The sequence below is a fragment of the Xiphophorus hellerii genome, chromosome 13 (genome assembly GCF_003331165.1).
Source record: "Xiphophorus hellerii strain 12219 chromosome 13, Xiphophorus_hellerii-4.1, whole genome shotgun sequence".
Taxonomy (NCBI): domain Eukaryota; kingdom Metazoa; phylum Chordata; class Actinopteri; order Cyprinodontiformes; family Poeciliidae; genus Xiphophorus; species Xiphophorus hellerii.
In genome coordinates, this window is record NC_045684.1 from 9,752,124 (window position 1) to 9,773,414 (window position 21,291).

General features: G+C 38.7%; 1 protein-coding gene across 2 annotated transcripts in view; it reads left to right on the plus strand.

Annotated features, from left to right (window-relative positions):
- The window catches only part of samd12 (sterile alpha motif domain containing 12), a 119,256-nt gene that overhangs the window by 35,129 nt on the left and 62,836 nt on the right, over positions 1-21,291 (plus strand). For both annotated transcript variants that reach the window (XM_032581877.1, XM_032581876.1), the window contains exon 4: positions 13,685-13,825. In XM_032581877.1, coding sequence (XP_032437768.1) covers positions 13,685-13,825 — 141 coding nt within the window. The remainder of the gene's footprint in view (positions 1-13,684; positions 13,826-21,291) is intronic.

Sequence of the window (21,291 nt, forward strand, 5' to 3'; positions counted from 1 at the left end):
GTCTGTGTTGACAAAAACTAGCTAGTTTTTCACTGCTATGTCTGAAACTCTTATTTTGAAGTAAAAAAGGAAGTAGTTCTACAGTAGTGATCATGTGGTCTGTTATATTCCCCAGTAAAATATGTTAAAAAAAAACAAACTTAAAAACCCCCCCCAGCTTTAAGTAAGGGAAATTCTGAAGAAACCTGCTTCAAATGGGAAAGATGTACGTTTGCTGTAATGCTAATGCTAGCTTGTGGACTACTGGTTAGCAATGCTAATGTTGACCTTTAAGAACAAAAATGTGGTTTCAGCCATGTTTTTCTTTCATGGATACATTTAACAGCTTTCCCATTTCTGTCTATTAAATAAATTATTTCATTTTATTTTATAAAAATTCTACTTTCTCCTTCAGCCACCATAAGGTAGAGCCAACCTTGTTAGCCTCAAGCTTTTATGTACCTCAAAATGCTGTGAAACGTTCCCGTTGTGGGAACAGCAGTTCTGTTCTGCTGCTGTCAATATATCCATCCTTCTATTTTGAAAAAAAAAGAAGTGAGAAATGACCATGAAATCTGTCTTCTGACCTAAACTTGGAGCCAACACAGCTCCTCTTTCTTCCAGAACTCTTCAGAAGTTTCAACATCTTTCCTCTGAGAAGCCAGATTTCATTCATAACCTCCCAGGTGCGCGCCACACCTGCCGTCTGGCTAACAGCCCACCCGTCTGTCCATCCCTCCCCTTCCCTCTGTCTCTGTTACCAACGGTAATGGTTGCCACGTCAATCACTCCCCCAACGACACCCTTCAAGGTCACCCTGGTTCTAACAGCGCTTCAGTCCTCATAGAAACAGACGACCATTAATTTTCACGGCACTCTTCTCTCTCAGAGCCCGGCTGATCACACTAATATGTTTATTTTTTGCTCCTGAAGAAATCCTCGACTCGGCGACCGGCTGGCGACATAAATCTTGTGATGAACGGCGCGTTGACTCACTCTTTGATGCAATTTTAACCGCTATACGTCTACGTGGAGCTTCAGCATCACCTGTTTAATGGTGTGAAAATATGAATCTTTCTGCTTTGCACCGCGAATCGCGCAAATGTCTCATCAGCTGCAAAGAGGTCGAATAAATGACCCACGGTTCATTGCATGCCTGCTGAAGCGCCGCTTCAATTTGACAGCAACTCTCAAGGAGAAAGATTTTAGAAGCATTTGATTTGTTTTCTTTTCATTCGGGTTGTAAACTATCACACTTTGATAGATTGATTGTGATTTTTAGGTTTTTGCGCCACAGTGGATTGATGTGTTTAAAAGATAATTTGCTGCTGGTTTAGAGAAGATTAACACAAACTACCACTGAAAACTCACTCTTATGTCTGAGTAGTTTCTCTACTTTTCTCAAAAGAAATAATTTTTGTGTGAAAAAATAAATAAAATTTCATTAGGTTTATCTCAGAATGAACAAAGTTGAACATCACAATGTTTCTTAGAAGCCAAAACCATTTTATTACACCAAGACTCCCTGTTTTCTCCGTCACTGCAAAACACAAAATCTTACCAAGTATTTTTGTTCTAGTTTTTAGTGAAAATATCTTGGTGTACTTCAGATAAGACAAAACTAATTTACAAGTCACTTTTCAGCAAGAAAATACTAACAAAGTGAATAAATCTGCCTGTAGAGATAGTACTTTTTCAGCAAAATTAAGGAATTATTGACTTAAAATAAGCTCCTATTTCTTCTTTAACTACTTAATTGCTGCTCTGAATATGGTGTTCTTCCAGGGAATGGCCTTTTTGATGCTGGGTTAATCAAGCAATGTTAGAGAATAGAAAAATAATAATTCAAATTAGAAAATAACTGCCAATATTAAAAGAAAACACTATATCCTAATTCACAAATGTTAAACAATTACATTGTTTTTGTTGGGACACCATTTGATTATATTCTGTGTTTCCTTTTTGTTTTGAATGTATCCATTTTAATGTATACCTCCTTGTTTGTTTGGTTAGTTTATTTTTATTGCCGTTATTTGTTGTATTATCTGGTTAATTATTTTGTAGTTCAATGCCCCTTTATTCCACTTGAAATAAAATAAAACTTAAAACAAGTCAGGTTTGAGCAAGATACATGAGCCTGTTTCAAGTCAATAAGTCCTTAATATTGATAATAAAAGTACTAGTTCCACTGGAAATTTTTTTCCACTTATTTCAAAATCAACTGCCACTGCGTCGTTACCTAGCAACCCTAGCCAAGCCCAGCCTGTCACCTAGCAACCCAGTTCTAGTTCCACTGGCAGATTACTTCACTTATAACAAGATATTTTCCTATGTTATGAGTAAAATAATCTACCATTGAAACTAGTACTTTAAAAAATATTAAGGAATTATTGACTTAAAACAAGCTCCTGTATTTTACTTTAAAGTTACTTGCATGTTAGTTTCATCTCGTTTCAAGTGTACTAATATATTTGCTCTAGAAAATACTCTTTTGTGTTTTTTTCTGCTCTGCTTCTGAATTTTCTAAAGCCATTTATTATGAGAAAGAATTAAATAAGTAGTACAGACTTATACTTTCAAACTGAGACAATTGGGAGATAATAGCACGCAGAAAATCTGCAAGTAATTCAGTTTGTCTCCACATTTGGCATTAATTAACAGAAGCCAATTAAAATGGGCCAAGCCTTACCAATTGGACTCACAAGGCAATTTGCATCCTAATCAATCTTAGGAATATTATGCGGACATTTTATTTCATTTCAATGCAGCAACAGAATAAACACGACTAACCAATGTAACACTGTTGGGAAAACAATCATGCGCAGACAAGCAAACAAGGAGTTTGAATATGTTTATGTTGGAATATAGGCATGCATCTGAGATAGGAGATTATCTGTTTATTCGGTGTGTTTGTCAGACTCTACTTGTGACCTTTTCATAGTTGAAACCGCGTGAGCAAGGCCGGGGCTTGACTTCCTTGCGCCAGACTTTTCCTTTTGCATTCAGTGCACTGTATTCCCACCAATCCATCCATAACTGAATACCTCTTTTCGACTGCCAGCGGTGCTCAATCTCACTTGTCTTGGCAACATCGTCATCCCTTTCACTAAGTACCAAATCAATAAGCAGTCTCTCTTTTCCAGATCATAATTCAAACAGACAATTCCTCCGCCCTCTTTAGACATTAAACAGCAGCATGGGGAATGCATTTCACTGCGTATCGAGGCGCGTGCAACATTTTAGCATCGAGCGACTTCAGTATGCAGCAACCGCTTCACTGCTGTAACCTCTGCCAAAGGAATCAATGCTTCCCGTCCTCCCTCCAGCCTCCACTGCCAAGAAGACACCTCCCTTCCTCAGTCCTCACCTCCGACCCCCAACAGACACGACTGCACGGATGTTTCCAGGGATATAGCACAGTCACATAACTATGTTAACTTCAGTTGTTATAAAAATGCTATACATATTAAATATGAAAAAAGAAAAGATTTTGTAATTTAATGTCTTGGAATTGAGCCTCTGTCTCTTTAAAAACTTTTCTAATTGCCAGCGGCTAGTTTAAAAAGGAGCTGAGTGGTTGAGGAGGAGCTGTGTCTCGAAGGCGGGGCTACGTCCACCCAGGCGTTTTGCACAGCTGAATGGTTGCCATGGAAATTAAAATATTTCTCAAATATGCATGAGAGAATTAAAGCAACACTCCAGACTTGTTTTTGATGAGAGAATAAGATTATAGCATGATTTGAAGCTCAAAAAAGTTGATTTTATGCAATACTGCTCCTTTAACAATGTCCCCAACTAAGATTTACCTTCTGATTGATTTCAAAATATATACATATTTTTTTATGTGGGGGCAATAATTTCAGTTTCTCTCTTCAGTCTGGGAAAGTTTCCCTCACAAAACTCAGTGATATATGGTGTCATAAGCCCTTGCTCTGAATAATTAATAGCCTGTAATATTAGTGGTTAAATGAAGGGTGGCTGGAGTCCTGCTACTCTATCCGCCCCGCTAGTCAAACTCGTCATTTCAGCCGCCTGGAAAATACCAGCGAGCCCATTCAGCTCTGGACGAGACATCTTCTGCAACTGGAGGGTCTCACATTGAATACTAAATGTATATTTGATGAGGCCCAAAAAAGGACAAAAGGTGACAAAGTCTATTTCAAAACAGTCGAGGACACACAGAAACTAACCACAGCAACCATTTAGCCCTTAGACAATGAATTGTGCAGGCTGCCGCCGGCTGCTGTCATAGAAATGCAGCTGGTTAATGGAGAAAAAGACATACAGCAAATGAGTCAAACAGACTGAAGTAACAGGGCTGCACATCAGCTTGGAAGCTGCAGTGTAGCATGAAGATTTCTTTTTCCTCCTGATAGAACATTTGTTGGACAGTTTGATACTCTGAGATGAAATAATGATTAATTATACAAATCATAGCTGCTGATTTAGTTCAGATCAGCAATTATGGAAACCAAAGGTGTGTAAAAATGCATTTATTGATTCATTAGCTACCTCTAACAGCTATGGCTTAAGTGTCCCAGATCCTACAGCTTTGTAGACTTTGGCAGCCTTATATGTGGGATGTTTTGATTTTTTTCCTCAAGCTTTTCTTGTTAAACACATAATTTTTACTGTCTAAATCTATAATCATGACTTGGAACAGCTGTTTCTTGTACTTAAATAGATGTTTCTTGTTGTTGCTCATCGTATCAACATGGTGCAGTTTGTGTCAAACAATCCAGACTAATTGGAAAAACTGCTGTTTACCTCCTCGCCTGTGGTGGCGCTCCACCAAGAACTACTGAAGGAAACAACACAGAAACCTAAGACAAGCTCAATTTCCTCCTTAACAAAATGTAAACATATATGGAGTAGCATCAGAGTTTAGTGTTTGGAGGATTTCTCTTTTGTCTTTAGTAAAAGACCAGGAGTCATTTCTCCCACTAGTGCCAGACTTTTAGGTTTGATTAGGTTGTGTTTACCCAGAATGCCCTGCACTATTGACACTTTCCAACTACATAATTTAATTATTCGAGGCGCCATGATGGCCTCAGAAGTGAGGGACAGGACTATTGAACAGAGCGACTGAAATAGTTTTCCAAAGTTGTTTTTATTAGTTTATTCACGGTTTATACTTGTTCAAGTCGAGCTAATTTGTCTGTGAACATAACACACCTGGTTGGGGCTCATACAAAAGTTGGAAACAGCTAGCTCAGAAACCGACCCGTACCTCCTCCCTGCTGACGTGTTTATAAAAATACCAACTTTGCCTGAATTCACACCACATGATTTATGTCACCATGTCATAAACAGCGTTTCCCCTTAAAACAGAGCAGCAATAAAATCGTACAAAAGACGAGAAGCTAACCAGTTTGTTTCCATACGTGCTAGGCTACATGATGGTGTGGCTTTGTCGTCATGGTTACCAATGATTAGATGCTACCTTCTCCATAATGCAGTATTTGATATTGTTCTAATCATACTTAAAGTATAAAATTCTTACGCTGTAAAGTGTTCGCTACAATTCCGTGAATAAACCGAGGGCTGCCAGTCGTTATGATTAACGGCTGCTATCCATCACCGCCATCTTTCCTCATTAAGTTATAAAATAAAACGACAAGTTTGGTTTGCAGCCTTGTCTGTGCAGCACCCGGTGATCATCTTTAAAGTGAAATAAACTAAATAGAAGCGATACTAGGTTGCAGATATCTGTTTTTTGACTGGTTTTAAAGGAGCTCATTGGTTGTTTTGACGTCTGTCATGGCAGAGCGGGTGGAGTTATGGAGAGTGCAAAGGGTCAATAGCTTGTTTCCTGCTTTTGGAGCGGCTTTCACTCTGCTTGGCGTTCACATATGCATTAGAACCAGAGTTTGCTTTTTTGGTCTGCATCAGAGTTTGATTACACATTCACACCTCATCAAACAGTTCTTTCTAGAGAACATTAATCTGAACTAGAGTTTGGATTAAAGCTTACTAAACAGGGCTGGTGTGAATGCACCACTTAAAAATTCCAGCAGAATCATCTCTAAAAGGATCCCTGACTTTTCCTAGCCACACCCTCCTCTCCATGATTACATCTTGAGTTTCTGTCCATGAATCCATAAATGTATTGGCTATACGGGGGATTACTGGTGAAGTTTGTAATCAATCTCCACTGACAGCAAGCTGGACTTTGTGTCAAGAATGTGGAAACGTCTTATCTTTGACCAAATAAAAGCATCCCTGATGAACCAGACTTCTGCACCACCCATAAAGGTTGGCTAAACTCTTGAGTTTTCAGAAACAAAACCATGGAAACTGCATTCACTGAAACAAAAGCAGCTCAGTAAAAATATATGTGGTCTTGATTGGAGGAAGACTTTTCTGAATGCGACTATTTGACTGCAATCATCCTGAGGTGGAAATCAGTCCCAAAAAAAAGGTAGATTTTAATGCCAATCATGAACAGTCATGCTTAAAACTGCCCACTTGTATCTGAATTAGCCAGAACGCATTTTAATGCCAAGTCTGAACAGGATCTCTATTGTTCCACAGATGACACAAAAAATGAGCAGACAGCTGACAGGAAGTGTTAAAAAATGTGCTGCTGTTGTAGAACATTAACCTGAGGAAACAAACTCAAATTATTTCACCAAGTACAATCTCTATTAAATCGAGGCACTGTGTTAATAAGCAGCCTTTGTGCACCTGCTCTTTTTATTTCTACCTGCAAAATGAAGCAAACTCCTGGTGGATCAATGCATATATGTGTGTATTTTGTGTTTATATTTAAGCGGGTGTAAACAAATGCACTCTAAGCTCCCATTCATCAAAGCCGCAGTTGACTGTGCCAGGCTGTAGCTGCAGATTAATCAGCTTCAGCACAACACGGCTGCTCACCCACCACTCATTAATCCGATTCTCAGGCACAATGTGGTTGTGTGCACATTGGCCAGTCTTTGTAAAATATGTGTGTGTAACATGCGTTGCTGTATTTGTCCTTTTATATAGTGGAAGAATTTTAAAAATAAAGAAATTGTACAGACATTAATTAGTAAAAATTAATGATTCCCTCTCTGTTCTTTTTGCCACCTTTCTGCTACATGTATCACCCATATACCCAACATCTCCAGCTTTTCTTTTTGTGCTCAGGATTGTAGCTCAATATTAGCGTTATGCTAACAAACAGCTTCGGTTGTCTCTGTGGACTTCCTGTTGACTCCCTGCTTGAGCTCTGTCGGTATCTTTTGCGTAAAAGGTTTTTGGGTTGTTTCTTTTCAATTGTTACTTTGTCCATATATGGAGTTACTTCCTGTTTCGCTGGGACAATAGTTAGCACTTTGTCCATTTTTATTTTATACATTGTTTTCTTCTATAATTTTGGTTTAGTTTAATGGGTTTTGTGGGTCTTTCTTCATAAGTGACATTTTTCTTCTTTCATTTGGGTTTATGCTTCTAAACAAAACACCCAGCAATTTTTTGTCAATAAGTTAATGTTCAATTTTTGTCTGGAAAATTAGCTGTTTCAAAAACCTCCTGATTAAGTCACATTCAATGGGCATTGCGCCGTTACCTAGCAACCCCAGTCGAGCCCAGCCCATTACCTAGCAACACAAAGTGGAGTTTGGATGTGCTGTACAATGGCTGCTGGAAAAGACAAGCGTTTTGTTGTTGACATACCATCCAGAAACCACTTGCTGCATTCATATTGGTTGTGCAGGAGGCTCAACTACTGCTTTTCAAAGATGTACTGTTATATAATTTGGGCATCAGTTTGCTGCCATTTTCAAGTGAAAGTGTAAACATGGAGTTAAGGGGCTTGGCCAGCAGCAGCTTGTTTGGCTTTAAAGTGACAGGATGCGCTAAAACAGTTCATTCTGAAAATAGGCAGAACTCAACAGACGAAAATCTTGTTGTCTATGAATAATTTTGTACAAAAGATGTAATGAACATGTTTTGTTTAGCCCATAGATCTATCCAGACCTGTTCAAGGAACTATAGTGGGTCCCCTTGAAGTCTTGTTTTAAATTGTAATCTTTGTTTATACAGTTTTAAGTTGACTTTTAAAAAGCCTTACCAGGCACTCGGCCTTCCTGTAAAGCTGCTTTTCTGAAATATAAAACATAATGTGGTGTTTTTGTGAATGAAGATGTAATTTGTAAGACTGAATAGCGTCTGCATAAAGAAACAGGAAGAAAAACATCTTTTTGTATGCTCGGGTTAAATTGATGAGAAATACTTATTTTAAAATTAATGCTCTGCATAATTGTTTTTCAGGCTACTGTTGAAAAACTAAAAAAAATCTTTTTTACATTTAGAAATCCACTTGCGTGCCCAAACCACTTCGCTGAGACGGTCAGCTTCCATTTTGAAGTGGAAAGTAAATATTGTAGATATGTTAGATGGTAGAAGAGATGTTTTTTTATGTTTTGAGATTGCTAAATGAGCCAGTCTTTCTGTAACTCTATTGAATAAGCAGCAGAAGTCTTAATATTTAGTTTTTACCTCTACTTTTTCCTTCTACGTTTCAGGAGTTTTTTTTACAGCTGATTTGCCTTTTCCCCCCTCTCACTATCAGACATTCAACTGCTTCCACAGCAACTCTTTCTCTTACCTCATTTATTTCCTCCTGACCACTTTCCACTTCTCCAGCCCTCCTCTTTCTCCTCCCTTTCTTCCTCCTCTCTTCCTGGCCATGCTACACTGCACAGTGCATTAATAGTGGTATGAAAAATTCCCCGCTGAGACATGGTGGGATCGTCGATGCCAATGACTCAGAGCTGGAGGAACAGAGAGTTAAAAGGCTTGGACTCCTTACAGAAGTTGTTCCACCCCACTGACGTTGCCTTGCTGACAAGGAGGCATGGCACTTTGGCTGAATGTTGAGCTGAGTGTTTTTTATTGTAATCACTGGTATTCTTATATTGCAGTAATTGCAGCACTTCACTGGGTTTGCTCTGGCTTTTTTTTTTTTAAAGGTACGAGTCTGGTTTTGTAAGTTAAAGATTCATGCCAGTTGCTTCTATACATGCAAATATCTAAAAAAGAAATGATTCAACCTGGGATTTGCTCAAAAAGCTTTCTGAACTTGTTTTTTCTTAGTATATTTTGGCATATGGATGTTTGACTGGTCTGATGTTAGAGCCTAAGATCTCAAAAGGCGTACAAACACACACACACACAGTCACCTACACCATTAAATTATTATTTTATAGATACGATTTAGCCTCTCAGACAGTTAAATCTACATATTGATCTGCTCCTTTCAATTTTAACTACTGGCATTATGACCAAAAGGTTTGCAGTTTTATTACAAACTAAACATCTATATGATCGACCAACACAAAGCAATTCATGACTGTGAAGTGGAAGGAATAACAGCTGGAAGTTTTGGTTGTGTCTCTACAGAGGTCAAAAGAATATTTTAACGCATTTCTTTGCAAAATAACTCAAGCTCTGTTAGATTGGATGGTGTTCTTTCCAAGTCAGCTTTTATCTTAAAGGTGACACATTATGCTTTCATGAAAAGATTAAGACAGGGCAACACAAAATGTGTACATTTATTTTGCACACAATCATTCTTAGATTATGAGATTTTAGTTTGCTGCTGGTCATGTCCCGTAACTCAACGTTTACACTTGAAAATGTCTGCAAAAAGATGTGCAATTATACAACTGTACATCTTTGAAAAGCAGTAGTAGAACCTCATGCACAACCAATAAGAATGCAGCAAGTGGTTTCTAGATGGAAAGTCAACAGCAAAACACTTGTCTTTTCCAGCAGCCATTGTACAGCACATACAACAGTAAAACCAGCTGACCAAATGTGCTGGAGCTCTGCACTAACATCATGTACCCAGACATCTTGGAGGATCTTACCTTAACTATTGAGGACTATTTGGAAGCGATGGCTAAACCCTACGCTACCTGTAGATGGCTTGGGTTTGCCATTCGCATGGTATGTGGCTTTGGAGTATTGGATTCCGCGCCTTCCGCACCTGGGGTTGGTGGAGTTATGGCAGGAGGCAGAGTGGGAACGCCAGACAGCTCTAGCCATCATGGCTGGCGACCCTCTGCCTCATAAGCCGGACATCCCACTCTTCCGCTCCACCAAACCAGCTCCTGTGTCTTCGGGACCAGCGTCTCCAGAGCTTCCAGCGTCCGAGCTTCCTAGTGCCCTCTCCGAGCTCCCTAGTGACTCCTTGTTGCCCCCTAGTGTTCCCTCGTCCCCTAGTGTTCCCAGTGTTCCATCGTCGCCCACTAGTGACCCTTCGTTACGTCTTAGTGTTCCCCATGTTTCCTCGTCATGGGGAAACATAGTGCTTCCCTCGAGTTTTCTCCCCCTAGTGTTCCCTCGTCGCCTTCCAGTATTCCCTCTGTGCCTCCTAGTGTCCCCTCTGAGTTCGTTAGTGTCCCCTCTGAGTCTCCTAGTGCCTTCCTCATGCTTCCTAGTGTTTCCCCCGAGCTCCCCAGTTCTCCTCCTTAGCTCCCTGGAACTCCCCCTGAGCTTCCTAGTGCCCCTTCTGAGTTCCCTCCTGTTAGTGTTTCCTTCGAGTTTCCTTCCCAGACTAGTGCTCCTCCTGAGTCTCCTCCCGAGACCCAGCCTCCTAGTGCTCCTCCCAATTCCCCCAGACCTCCACCGTCGCCTTCAGGAGTACAGCCTCCCGCGGCCCAGCCCCAGCGCCGACGTCACCCGCCGGACCCGCCTCCTGTGGCTCGGTCCCTCCTTCGGTGCCACGGACGCCCGCCGGACATTTCCCGTAGACCTGCCCACCCTGGTTGGGCTGGTCTCTTTTGTTTTTGGACTCTTGGCCCCGTTCTTCGTTTCTGCCCACCCTGGGTGGGTTGTTTTTCGTTGTTTGGACTCTAGCCCCTGGTAGCCGCCCTTGAAGGGGGGGTAAAGTCACGATCTGTGTTTTTCTGTGTATTTATTTTGAGTTTTCTGAGTCTCTGTGTTGTCCTGTCCTCCCTTTGATTGTTCCCAGGTGTGTCTCGTTCCCTGATTAACCCTTGTGTATTCAATGTCACCTGTGTCTCTGTGTCTTTGTCGGGTCCTTGTCTATCTACCAGTCAGTTGTTGTATGCGTCTCTTCTTGTAAGCAATCCATTCTTATAACCAGTTGCTTCCGGCGTTGAGCCCTGGCTTCTGCTCAGTCGTTCTGCCTGGTGTTTTTGGATTTTGTACTCTGGCTTTTTCATCATTAAACTACCTTCATCTAATCTTTACCTGGGTCTACAAGCGTCTGCCTCACCACCAACACCACCACATCATGACAGTCTTGTGTTGGTCTATATTATAAAATGCAAATAAAAAAAACGTTGAAGCCTGGTTGCAACTTGACAGATCATTAAAAACCTTAGAGGAGCAAGGATTTGTACAAAGAAACTGGTATGTATCTATATCAAGTTATGTCCTAATTTGACCATACTGCCTGATGCTGCAGCTGTTTTTCATGCTAATATATGGGAAATCCCATATATCATCAAACCTGCAGTGTGTGTCCTGCTCAGTTGTCTCTCTTATACCTGCAGTTATTGACAACAGACGATACAGGAGCAAAAGAGAGAAATGTGAATCTCAGTTGCCATGCCAATCTATCTTTGGTTTCAGGTGGCAAGTGATGGTTGGTCAATATTTATAGACCTGTTACAGCATGGCTCAGGTTGGCACTGTTATGTCAACTTTAATGTCTCAATCTGGTCTCCGCCTTCTTTGACTTTTTCCCATCTGTCCTTTCATTATGTTGCTGCTACCTGTAAGCTTTTATGACTCTACCTAGCTGTCTGGCTTTTATATACTGGTTGTGATGTCATTTCCACTGAAAGTGCTCTGATTTTAACCCCATCTGGATGTAGCTAGGCCTGTCACAATAAACAGCAAATCAAATAATCCCATGATAAATTAAAACAATCTCAATAATTTCCATTTACATAATTTATTATATTTCTTTCTCTCTGTGTACCAAAATTGGTCTTCAGTTTGATGCTTTGGTCTCAGCTAGTCATTTTTTTGAAGGACAATTTTGTTTTCAGAAACTTAATCACTTTACTAGTTGTTTTGGTTTTGTAAAATGTATTCCAGTTCCAGTGTTAAATATTAATTAGAATTTAAAGTTTATTGATCATTAAGCAGTGGCAACGGCATTATCATGCAGGGTTTCCCCCAGTGTATTATAAGCCTGGCGGGCCACCAAGCTTAACTTATTCTTTATTCTTATAGTCTTTTTAAAAATGTTTCCATTTTAAAGACTTTTTAGTTGTTGTTCGGGTGTTAATCTCCCAATGTTTTAATAACACATAATCGAGAGAAATTTTCAAACTTTCTGTCAACTTTAAATATTTTTTAACTCAAAAAGACGACGGACGGCTCGATAAATGACGGCCATAGCACCAACCACCGGGCTTAGCAAGTTTTCTGGGGGAAACCTTGTTATGCCATTTGTATTACTTGAAAATGGTCTCAAAACAACAATATTATAGATTATCACAATAACTTCTGGGAAAATGTATTGTTCAAATTTGTAGCCTCTATGTAGCACCAAGCAAAGTTCTAGTTTGGTTCTGACTTTAGCATGTTTGTTGCATTGAGACTAGGAATGGCATTTATTGTATGGTTTATCTTTTATCGTCATGATTTTTTGTCATTAGAATATTTGTTTTCTCAATAAATCTCAATTTAAAAACTGTTCATCTTGTCAAGATTATTATTATTTTTACTATTTTTGCAATGTTTGTCCAATAAAAATATCAATAAATTTGAAAACATGATTAAATGCAGTTAGTGTGTACAGGTTAGTGATACAAATCACTTTTCTTAATGTGACTGTTGTCCTAACAAAGCATTTTAGAAGTGGGAACGTTTTCAAGAATAGTGTTTGTGTTTGTGATGCTATAATGAATGTGACACACAGTTGCAAGTTGCAGCTATACAGTTACCTAAACAAGAAAATAATTAATTGTAATACAAGATGTCATGATAAAACTCTTCAGCAAAGACTTGTTTCTTTAAGGTAAACTCCAGGTTTCAATAAAACCTGGAATTGCATACTTACTGCCATTAACAACTACACAGATTCCCAGTTCATAAACTGAACAATCGCTTTAACTTCCTGGCGATTTTAAGGACTTTTCTCCAACCAGCCGTGGCGCTAATTGGTGGCAGCATCTTGTCAAAGCAGCCGTTGGGGCCACTAGAGCAAAACGAGCATTTTGCTTAGTAATTACCCTATATTGTCCTATCTGCTTACCATCCTCCATGTTGCAAAAACACTCATAACAAGGACTAATAATCACAATATTCTACAAGGCTTTTTATTAGTAGCCTAAGTCCTCTTCATAGAAGCCGATTGGATGATTAAATTATGTATTTTATACAAGGATTTGCAATTAACTAAAGAGCTGTTAGGGATTCTTGCTGCAGGGATGTACTGTTCTGATATTTATGCAAAGAAGGATCTGCTTCACATATGCTTCTGCTGAGCTTAATTGGACAATTCAGACTGATGGTCGCATGATGGTGAAGAGACGTCTGTTTTTATTAATCTACCCTTATAAAGTCCAATTTGTGTTTAATTCACCCGCAGCACCTTGTGAGTTTCCTCTTCCATGGATGAAAAGAGGATGTTGTTTAGCAAACATCTGAAGCAGTGTTTGCTAAACTCCCTCTGGCTTGGATCCTTAAGGCTTGTGTTTTATTTTATTTATTTTTTTCGCTTGTCTATTTTCAGGACGGGCCCTCATGAGACTAACAGACAGAAAGCTGGAGCGAATGGGGATTATCCACGAAGCCCAGAGGCAGCACATCCTGCAGCAAGTCCTGCAGCTTCGTGTCCGCGAGGAAGTCAGGACTCTCCAGCTCCTCACACAAGGTAAACTTTTCAGCTTCTAAATATCACATTGAGACGTTTACCTGCATTACACACCCTGTCACTGATGCTGAGAACCTAGTTTCTTCCAGGTTGAAAAATATTCAATAACAAACATTCTAATAAATATACCAATCATTCATTATTCACGAGCCATCTGTCGCCATGGCAATCGCTGCATATTTCAAAGCCTGGAGGAAATGATGAATCAGAAAATGATTATGCAACAAAAGAGTTTTGCAGAAACATTTTCTTCAGCTGCTCTGCTCACAAGCCATCGAGTCCAGATGATGATGGCTTGTTGTTGCAGTTACGTCTCCATATAGATTTACTTTTACGCGTGATGAGCTCCTGTAGCTGCAGGTCCCAACTCTGCTGACTCTGAACTTGTCGGTTTCTCATGTCGCAAGCAGAGATAGTACCTGAGTATGCTGATATCTGCTGAGATACGCTGCAAGGTTGTTCCAGATGGTTGTTCCAGATAGACGTAACAGATGCAGCTAATGTATTCATGAGTGTGCAAGAGGTCCAAAGCTGCAGACACCGAGCTGAAATATAAGCGCACCACTTTTGTTTTTGCTCCCATTTTGTCATGAGCTGAACTCAAACATCCAAACCTTTTTTTGTACACAGAGTAGACCTATTTTCTCTCAAATATTGTTCACAAATCTGTGTTGGTGAGCACTTCTTCTTTGCCGAGATAATCCATCCCACCTCACAGGTGTTCCATGCAAAGATGCTGATTAGACGGCCTGATTGTTGCACAGGTGTGTGACAATAAAAAATCATTGTGGAATTAGCAGTTTTGCTTTATTGGGGGATCAGAGAACCAGTCGGTATCTGGTGTGATTACCATTCACTCTGTGCAACCCACCTGTTAGCGTTCATCAGGTTGATTGGGCGTTGTTGTTCCACATCTCTTCAGTAGCTGTGTGAAGTTGCTGGATATCGGCAGGAACTGGAAGCCGCTTGTTTTAAACACTGGACATATTTATAAATATTTCAGTCGACTAACACAGAAATCTCATTGTGTTATGTCACCATTAGGTCAGCTAGTTATTAACCAAAAGAATCTGAAAGTATGTCAAGCTGTCAGTAGAAAAACTTTTTTTGATATTCTGTTAAAATCTGAAAAACACAACTTTGCAATCATGGTGTTTCCATTAAATAAATGTAATTACAGTCATACGTGAAGAATCATATTTCAGCAATCATATCATTTTTCAGCCACGGCGCTAGCACTCATCATCAACTATCAGAGTTGACATCAACGTCTTATTGAGGCATTGTAACGACAAGTTACTTATAATTAGGAATGGCTACGTATATACAATACTTCTGTTTGTGTGATCCATATATATAACACAAATTGGACGTTCTGTATATATGCTGCATTTTGGGAAATTGTAGTTATGCCTATCATAACCAATTTTGCTGAACGATACATTTCCCCAGAAGTTATTGCTATACACAATAATATTGTTGTTGTGAGACCATTTTCAAATAATACAATGCTCAAAGATCAATAAGTCTTACATTTTAATCAACATTTATCTCTGGAACTGGAAGATATTTTAAATATCCAAACTAAATAAACAAAACAGAAACAACAAATAAAATTATGACGTCTCTGAAAACAAAATTGTCTTTAAAAAAGGACTAGTTGAGACCAAAACATCAAACTTAACATCAAACTTTGGTACAGAGAGAGAGAAAAAAGAAAAATTATAAATTATGCAAATGGAAGTGATTGAGATTGATTTAATTGATCATGCAGTTAGTTGGTTTATTGTGACAGGTCTAATTGTTGTCTGTGTTTGCAGAAGAGCAATAGGTTCAACATTTTGAATGATGGAGTCAACCGTGAATCGTTGAAGTAGGCCAGTGCCTATAAGCGCTTTATGCAAACTGCTGTGATGCGTAAGAGTTTCCATTCCAGTTTTGCAAAAAACACCAATTTTGAAACGACTTCAAAACAATCTCATCGCAAAAACTTGATTTTAAAATTACTGCGGTAAAATTATTTTCATAAGTCCTGTTTGCCCAATGTTAGGGTCTATGCAGATGAAGCCAGTTTCTGTATCCAGCATCTAGCATGCCGAGGGGAGGGAATATTGATCAGTCCATTTATCATAAGATATTGTGAGATTAAGTAATGGTGACATGGGGTCATTGCTGTGATACTAGAGTCACAGTTGTGTTGGTTATGAAGTGGTGCTGGACATTTGTTTTAAAAGGGCCTTGATGTTCATTCAGGAGGCTTTTTCAGCAATTATGAAGGCAACAAAAATGTCTAATTTTTGTTGTTTGTTGTGCTTCCTTATTTAATTGTCTTGGACCCATTAGTCTAGGTTAGTCATCTCTGCTGAAATACTGTGACCTTTTCCTCATATCTCAACAAAATAAGCTAAATATTTCAGAGTGACAGATTTTATTTGATACCTCACTGTTTATTTTTTGTCATAAATATACTTTTGTGCCATCGATGTTCAGAATACAGATGCCTTTTTTGTGACTTTGTAGCATTAATCAAAGGCAGCAGGATCAATTCAGCCTCAAAATATGCAGAGGCTCTGTTTGCAATTTATGCACGTATAACAGCAGCGGTAATCCATTATGTTAATTAAATCTTTTGATGAGCCATTTTTAATTCATGTATAGCCAAACTAAAAGCCTCACACAGGTACATAGCTGAGCTGCCAAAGTTGAAATCAGTGGCAACAAAGCAGACGATGTTCCCAATGAATCAAGCAGCTACTGTTCATTTAGTTTTCAGTTTTTCCTGGACAGTACTTCTCTTTGTGTGGGCCATCAAATGCAGTTATTGAAGTTCTCAGTTTTACTCCAGCGTTTTTGTTACTACATGTCTGAATTTTAAACCAACTAAAACCCGGTTTTTAGTTGGTTTACTTTGATTCGTCAACCTGATGAAGAAAACACAATTTATGACTCTTTTCATAGTGCTTAGACTCGGTGTGTCTACTCTGTCATAGGGCTGTGCAATAATAACAATATATATCACTATAGACACGTAACCAATCAATAATGCGTCCAGTAGCATTTTCACTGAACTTTGATCCAGAAACGCACAGCATTCTGGGGGATGTAGGCAGAGGAAAAGCATTAGCTGCTCTAACTTACTCACTCTTTGGTTACCTAGCAACAACTTTTGAGTAACTTGTGGTTACCTAGCAACAACCTGCTGAGTAACTTGCGCAGCAGCTGTTTAAGGTTTTGCCAGTGAGCCTCATAGCTTCTTAAAAATAAAACAAAACAACTGCGTGGAATGAAAAGAGAAAATGAATGCAGCAATTCAATAGAAAACTGGATAAAACTGTAAAGGTTACACCACCGGTTTACTGTATTTAACATATTTAAAACAAAAAACGAATCATTTTCAGCCATATCCTATACCTTAAACTGAAGCAGTGTGTCACAATCAACCACATACTGATATTTAGTTATTAGATATCAGATATTTTTTAGATAATATCTAAAAAAATTATGTATTTTATAGATATTATCTTTTTCTTGAAAGATACTGTATGTGATTTTTCAGAATTTTTCATCCTGAGTCTATCGCAAACCAAATCTTTCACAAACAGAACACAATGGAGTAATTGAGTGTGGTACAATGTAGTTGTGGGTATGTTATACTTTCAGGGAACAAAATGAAATCTGAATTTTGGTCTAGATGGAAATATGCCAGTATAGATAATTTTTGCATTGCTGTATCACTCACAGGGCTGGCCAAAGCCTTTATCGGGCCCTGAGAAGATTTTCATTTGGGGGCCTCCAATTACCAACATGTGAACACCAGATTCTTTATAATTTCTAAGCTACTCTGTGTAACAAACCTACTGTCATTAGCATCATCTGTAGTTAGCTCACATCATGCCAGTGTTATTATGACTATTGATTTAACCTTACAGAAGTAGCAAATGGGCGGGCATTATCTCATTATCATTTATTGTGATACAGTTTTATTAAAATGTTGATTTTTATTGTCACGATAAAGTCCAATTAATTGTTAAAAAAAAATCTAAGAAAGGTGGTAAAAATTCTCATCACTTTTATCATTATTAGAGTAGTACCATAAAATATTGTGATAAAGGTCTATGTAGCCCACTCCTCGTAGCAAACTGAAAATCTGGGATTCTAAACTGCAGAGTGGTATTTAAGTGTGCCATATTATTTCAACTATTTGAAAGTAACACCAGCCGATGAACAATAAATTTACAGTAAATAAGTTTACAAATGTAAAATCTTGTATTTCTCCAACAGTGGCCATCTGCAAACAGGAAGAGATTAACCATTATTTGTGTAACAACTACAAAATTAATAGAAATAGGTTTCTATGTGTAATAACATTTATTGTTCAATGTTATATTAAATATATATACATGTATATACTTTTGTATATAGTTTGGTGCTCTTGGGGGCCCCCTTGTGGTGTGGAGGCTCTAAGCAGCCTGCTTAGGTCACATGTGTCTTGGGTTGGCTCTGATTCCGTATGATAATTTATGGGGACATCATTAATCATCTCTGCACAAACTTTGTTCCACCAAACAACACTAGTTCCAGCTCAAACCTGGTTGCTTTTTCTCTCCACACAGTAACACGCTTCATGTTCTCCTTGTTCTCTCCTTTCCACCCTGTGAAGCTCAGCCTGTCTTGTTTCTCGCTCAGCAAATCCAGCAGCTTTCCTTCGCCAACCACCAGCAGCAGCCCGCATCGGCGCCGCTTGTTCCTTCACACCCATCTGCACAGACTCTGAGAAACGGGGCTGCCGCAGGGGCCGAGGAACAAATTCCAGGGTTCCAGATTCTTGGAAAACATTTGGACTGAAATAAAGCAGGCTCTCGGTTTTATTCCCTCAGCGAGGTGAAAATAGAAAGTGAGAGGAGGAACAAGAGAGGGCATTTAGCTGAGTGATGACTCTCGCTAAAGGCATCCCTCAGCATCCTAGGCATTTCTTCCCTTTTTTGTCTTTTTTTTCTTGCCTCATCCTCCCTGCTCTTCATCTCCTTTTTCTGCATTGATGATATGGGAGCAGACAGCCCACCCGTCTCAGCAGGACACTGACTTTTAGAGCATATCTGAGCCTTGGGGATACACACTGAGAAGACTGAAGTTTGACAAAGCAGAAAAATGTAGAATTGTAAAGACAAAATCAAAAGGAAGAAAATCAAAGAGCATCTCTCTTTCTTTTTCTTTTTTTTTTTCTACATTATTTTGAATAAAATACGAATTAATTACAAGTAAGAATGGAACCATAGAGTGAACAAAGGAAACAAACGTACTATATGATTTTGTTGATTGGTTTTTAATTGTTAAGTCTAAATGTTCAAAAGTAAGAAAAGGTTCCTCCCTTAGATTTTTGTCCTTTTGGCAGAGATCAGACAAAATTTGGAAGGAGATGAAATGGCTCCAAGGCAAACTTCCTTTCGTTGTTGCTAAAGAGAGACACAGTGGTACGCAGCTTGAAGTAGAGCAGGGAGGGAAACGACTGAAGTGAAAAAGTGGCAACGGATGAATGATGATGAGGTAATGAAGAAAAAGAAGAGGAGGAAAAGAAAAGGTGCAGTTGGTTAGATAGGTGCCAAAAATGTTGGGCGACGACGAAATGGAGAAAATCTGGAGGTGTGAAAAGCTTCGATTCATCTCTGGATTTGTTTGCATGGATGGATTATCTTTCTATTTTTATTAGTTTACTCAATTTACCTTCAAATCTTGGATATGGTCATTGATTATAGGATAATTAGACATGTTAAATCTGGTACTAACATAAAAAAATTCTGTGATTAAATTATCTGTGATTATCTTTAAAAATCTGAGCCCTTTTGAAACATGTCTATCAGGATTAAACACACAAGCATAAAACAGTAATTAATCTGAGAAAACAAACCTGAGAAACTAAAATGAAAATAATTCATTGGTATATTGAAAAACAAAAACTTTATTTTGGTCTTACTATGAACAAATTGAGGAGATATCCTAATCGGTCACATATTTGAAGTATGTTGCTTTTGTTGCGATACGGTGGAATTTTGCATTTAGCTCTGTCAACATGAGTATGTTAGCTGTGCTTAGATGTGACCATCTCATCTTATTTATTTTATTTTTTTATATTAATACTGACTGACTCACTGAGAGTGAAGTTTTAATAGCATGCCATGTGGTGAGAAAGAAATCATCTGAAGTAATCAGAAAGTAGTTTAAACCCAGAGGTTCGCTATTAGTTTCAAGCCTTCAGCATGCTGAGGTGACTGAAACTTTATTGGTGCACTGAAGTGGGCTCAAGTAGGACCAGCTACTAAAACCAACATTTTCTTAACACCACCTAATAATTATAGCGTAAAAATTAATATTAATCCTTCTCCAATAATATTAATCTGAAATAAATGATCTTTTTGTGGTAGTGATGACCTGTTGTCTCTACAAAAATAGCTTTATCTTGAAATAAAGGTAAAACTAAACAATTAACTTGGGAAAAATTCATTGTTTAGCTATTTTTGAGTTATTGTTGGTTTTGTGATCTAAAAATTTTAACATTTTTGTACTTACATTTGGGTCTGAACTGCTTCTAAAAACAGCCTCTTTTTTTAGCAATAAGTTAAGGTTTTTTGGTGTCTGGAAAACAAACCTTTTCAAAAATCTCATAATTGCTAAGTCAAAATCGACGGGCACTGTGCCGTTACCTAGCAACCCTGGCCCATCCCGTCACCCAGCAACCTACTCAGAGCTCCAGCATGTTTGGTCAGCTGGTTTTACCAATGACTGCCAGAAAAGACAAGTGTCTTGTTGACTTACTATTTAGAAACCACTTGCTGCATTCTTGTTGGTTGTCTTAGCGACTCTTCTTCTGCTTTTCAAAGATGTACGGTTGTATAATTGCGCATCTTTCTGCAGCCATTTTTCACGTTAATGTAAATGTTGAGTTTGAGGGTTGTGGTCAGCAGCAGCTTATTTGGATTTAAAGTGACAGGAGGCCCTAAAAAAGCTCATCCTGAACTGAACAGACTAAATTCTCATTACCTAAGAATGATTTTGAGCAAAAAATGTAATGAACATGTTTTGTAAAGCCTGTGGTCCCATCCTAATCTGTTCAAGGAAGCTGAATAGAGATACCTTTAAAATCCCTTTCACAGACTCTCCTGCCAGTCTCACTGAACTTCTCACTGAGTTTGCAAAGTAGATTAGTTAAAAAACCTAATTCTTTAGATTTGCAGAGATGTGGTATTAGTAGCCGCCTGCCGTCTCAAAGGAGTCTCTAATGTCTATCTCCAGCGGTTAATGGGTGAGAGAGACACAGAGACACACGGGACAACCTTTCACTCACCTGAAAGCCTGAAATTATCTGAGAAAAACTCAGGCATGCACAGAAAGACAAAAAAGCCTTATAGACAGACCCATTCTGGGATCTGAATGCTAGCAAATATGAATGGTCATATTAACCGAGGTTAGAA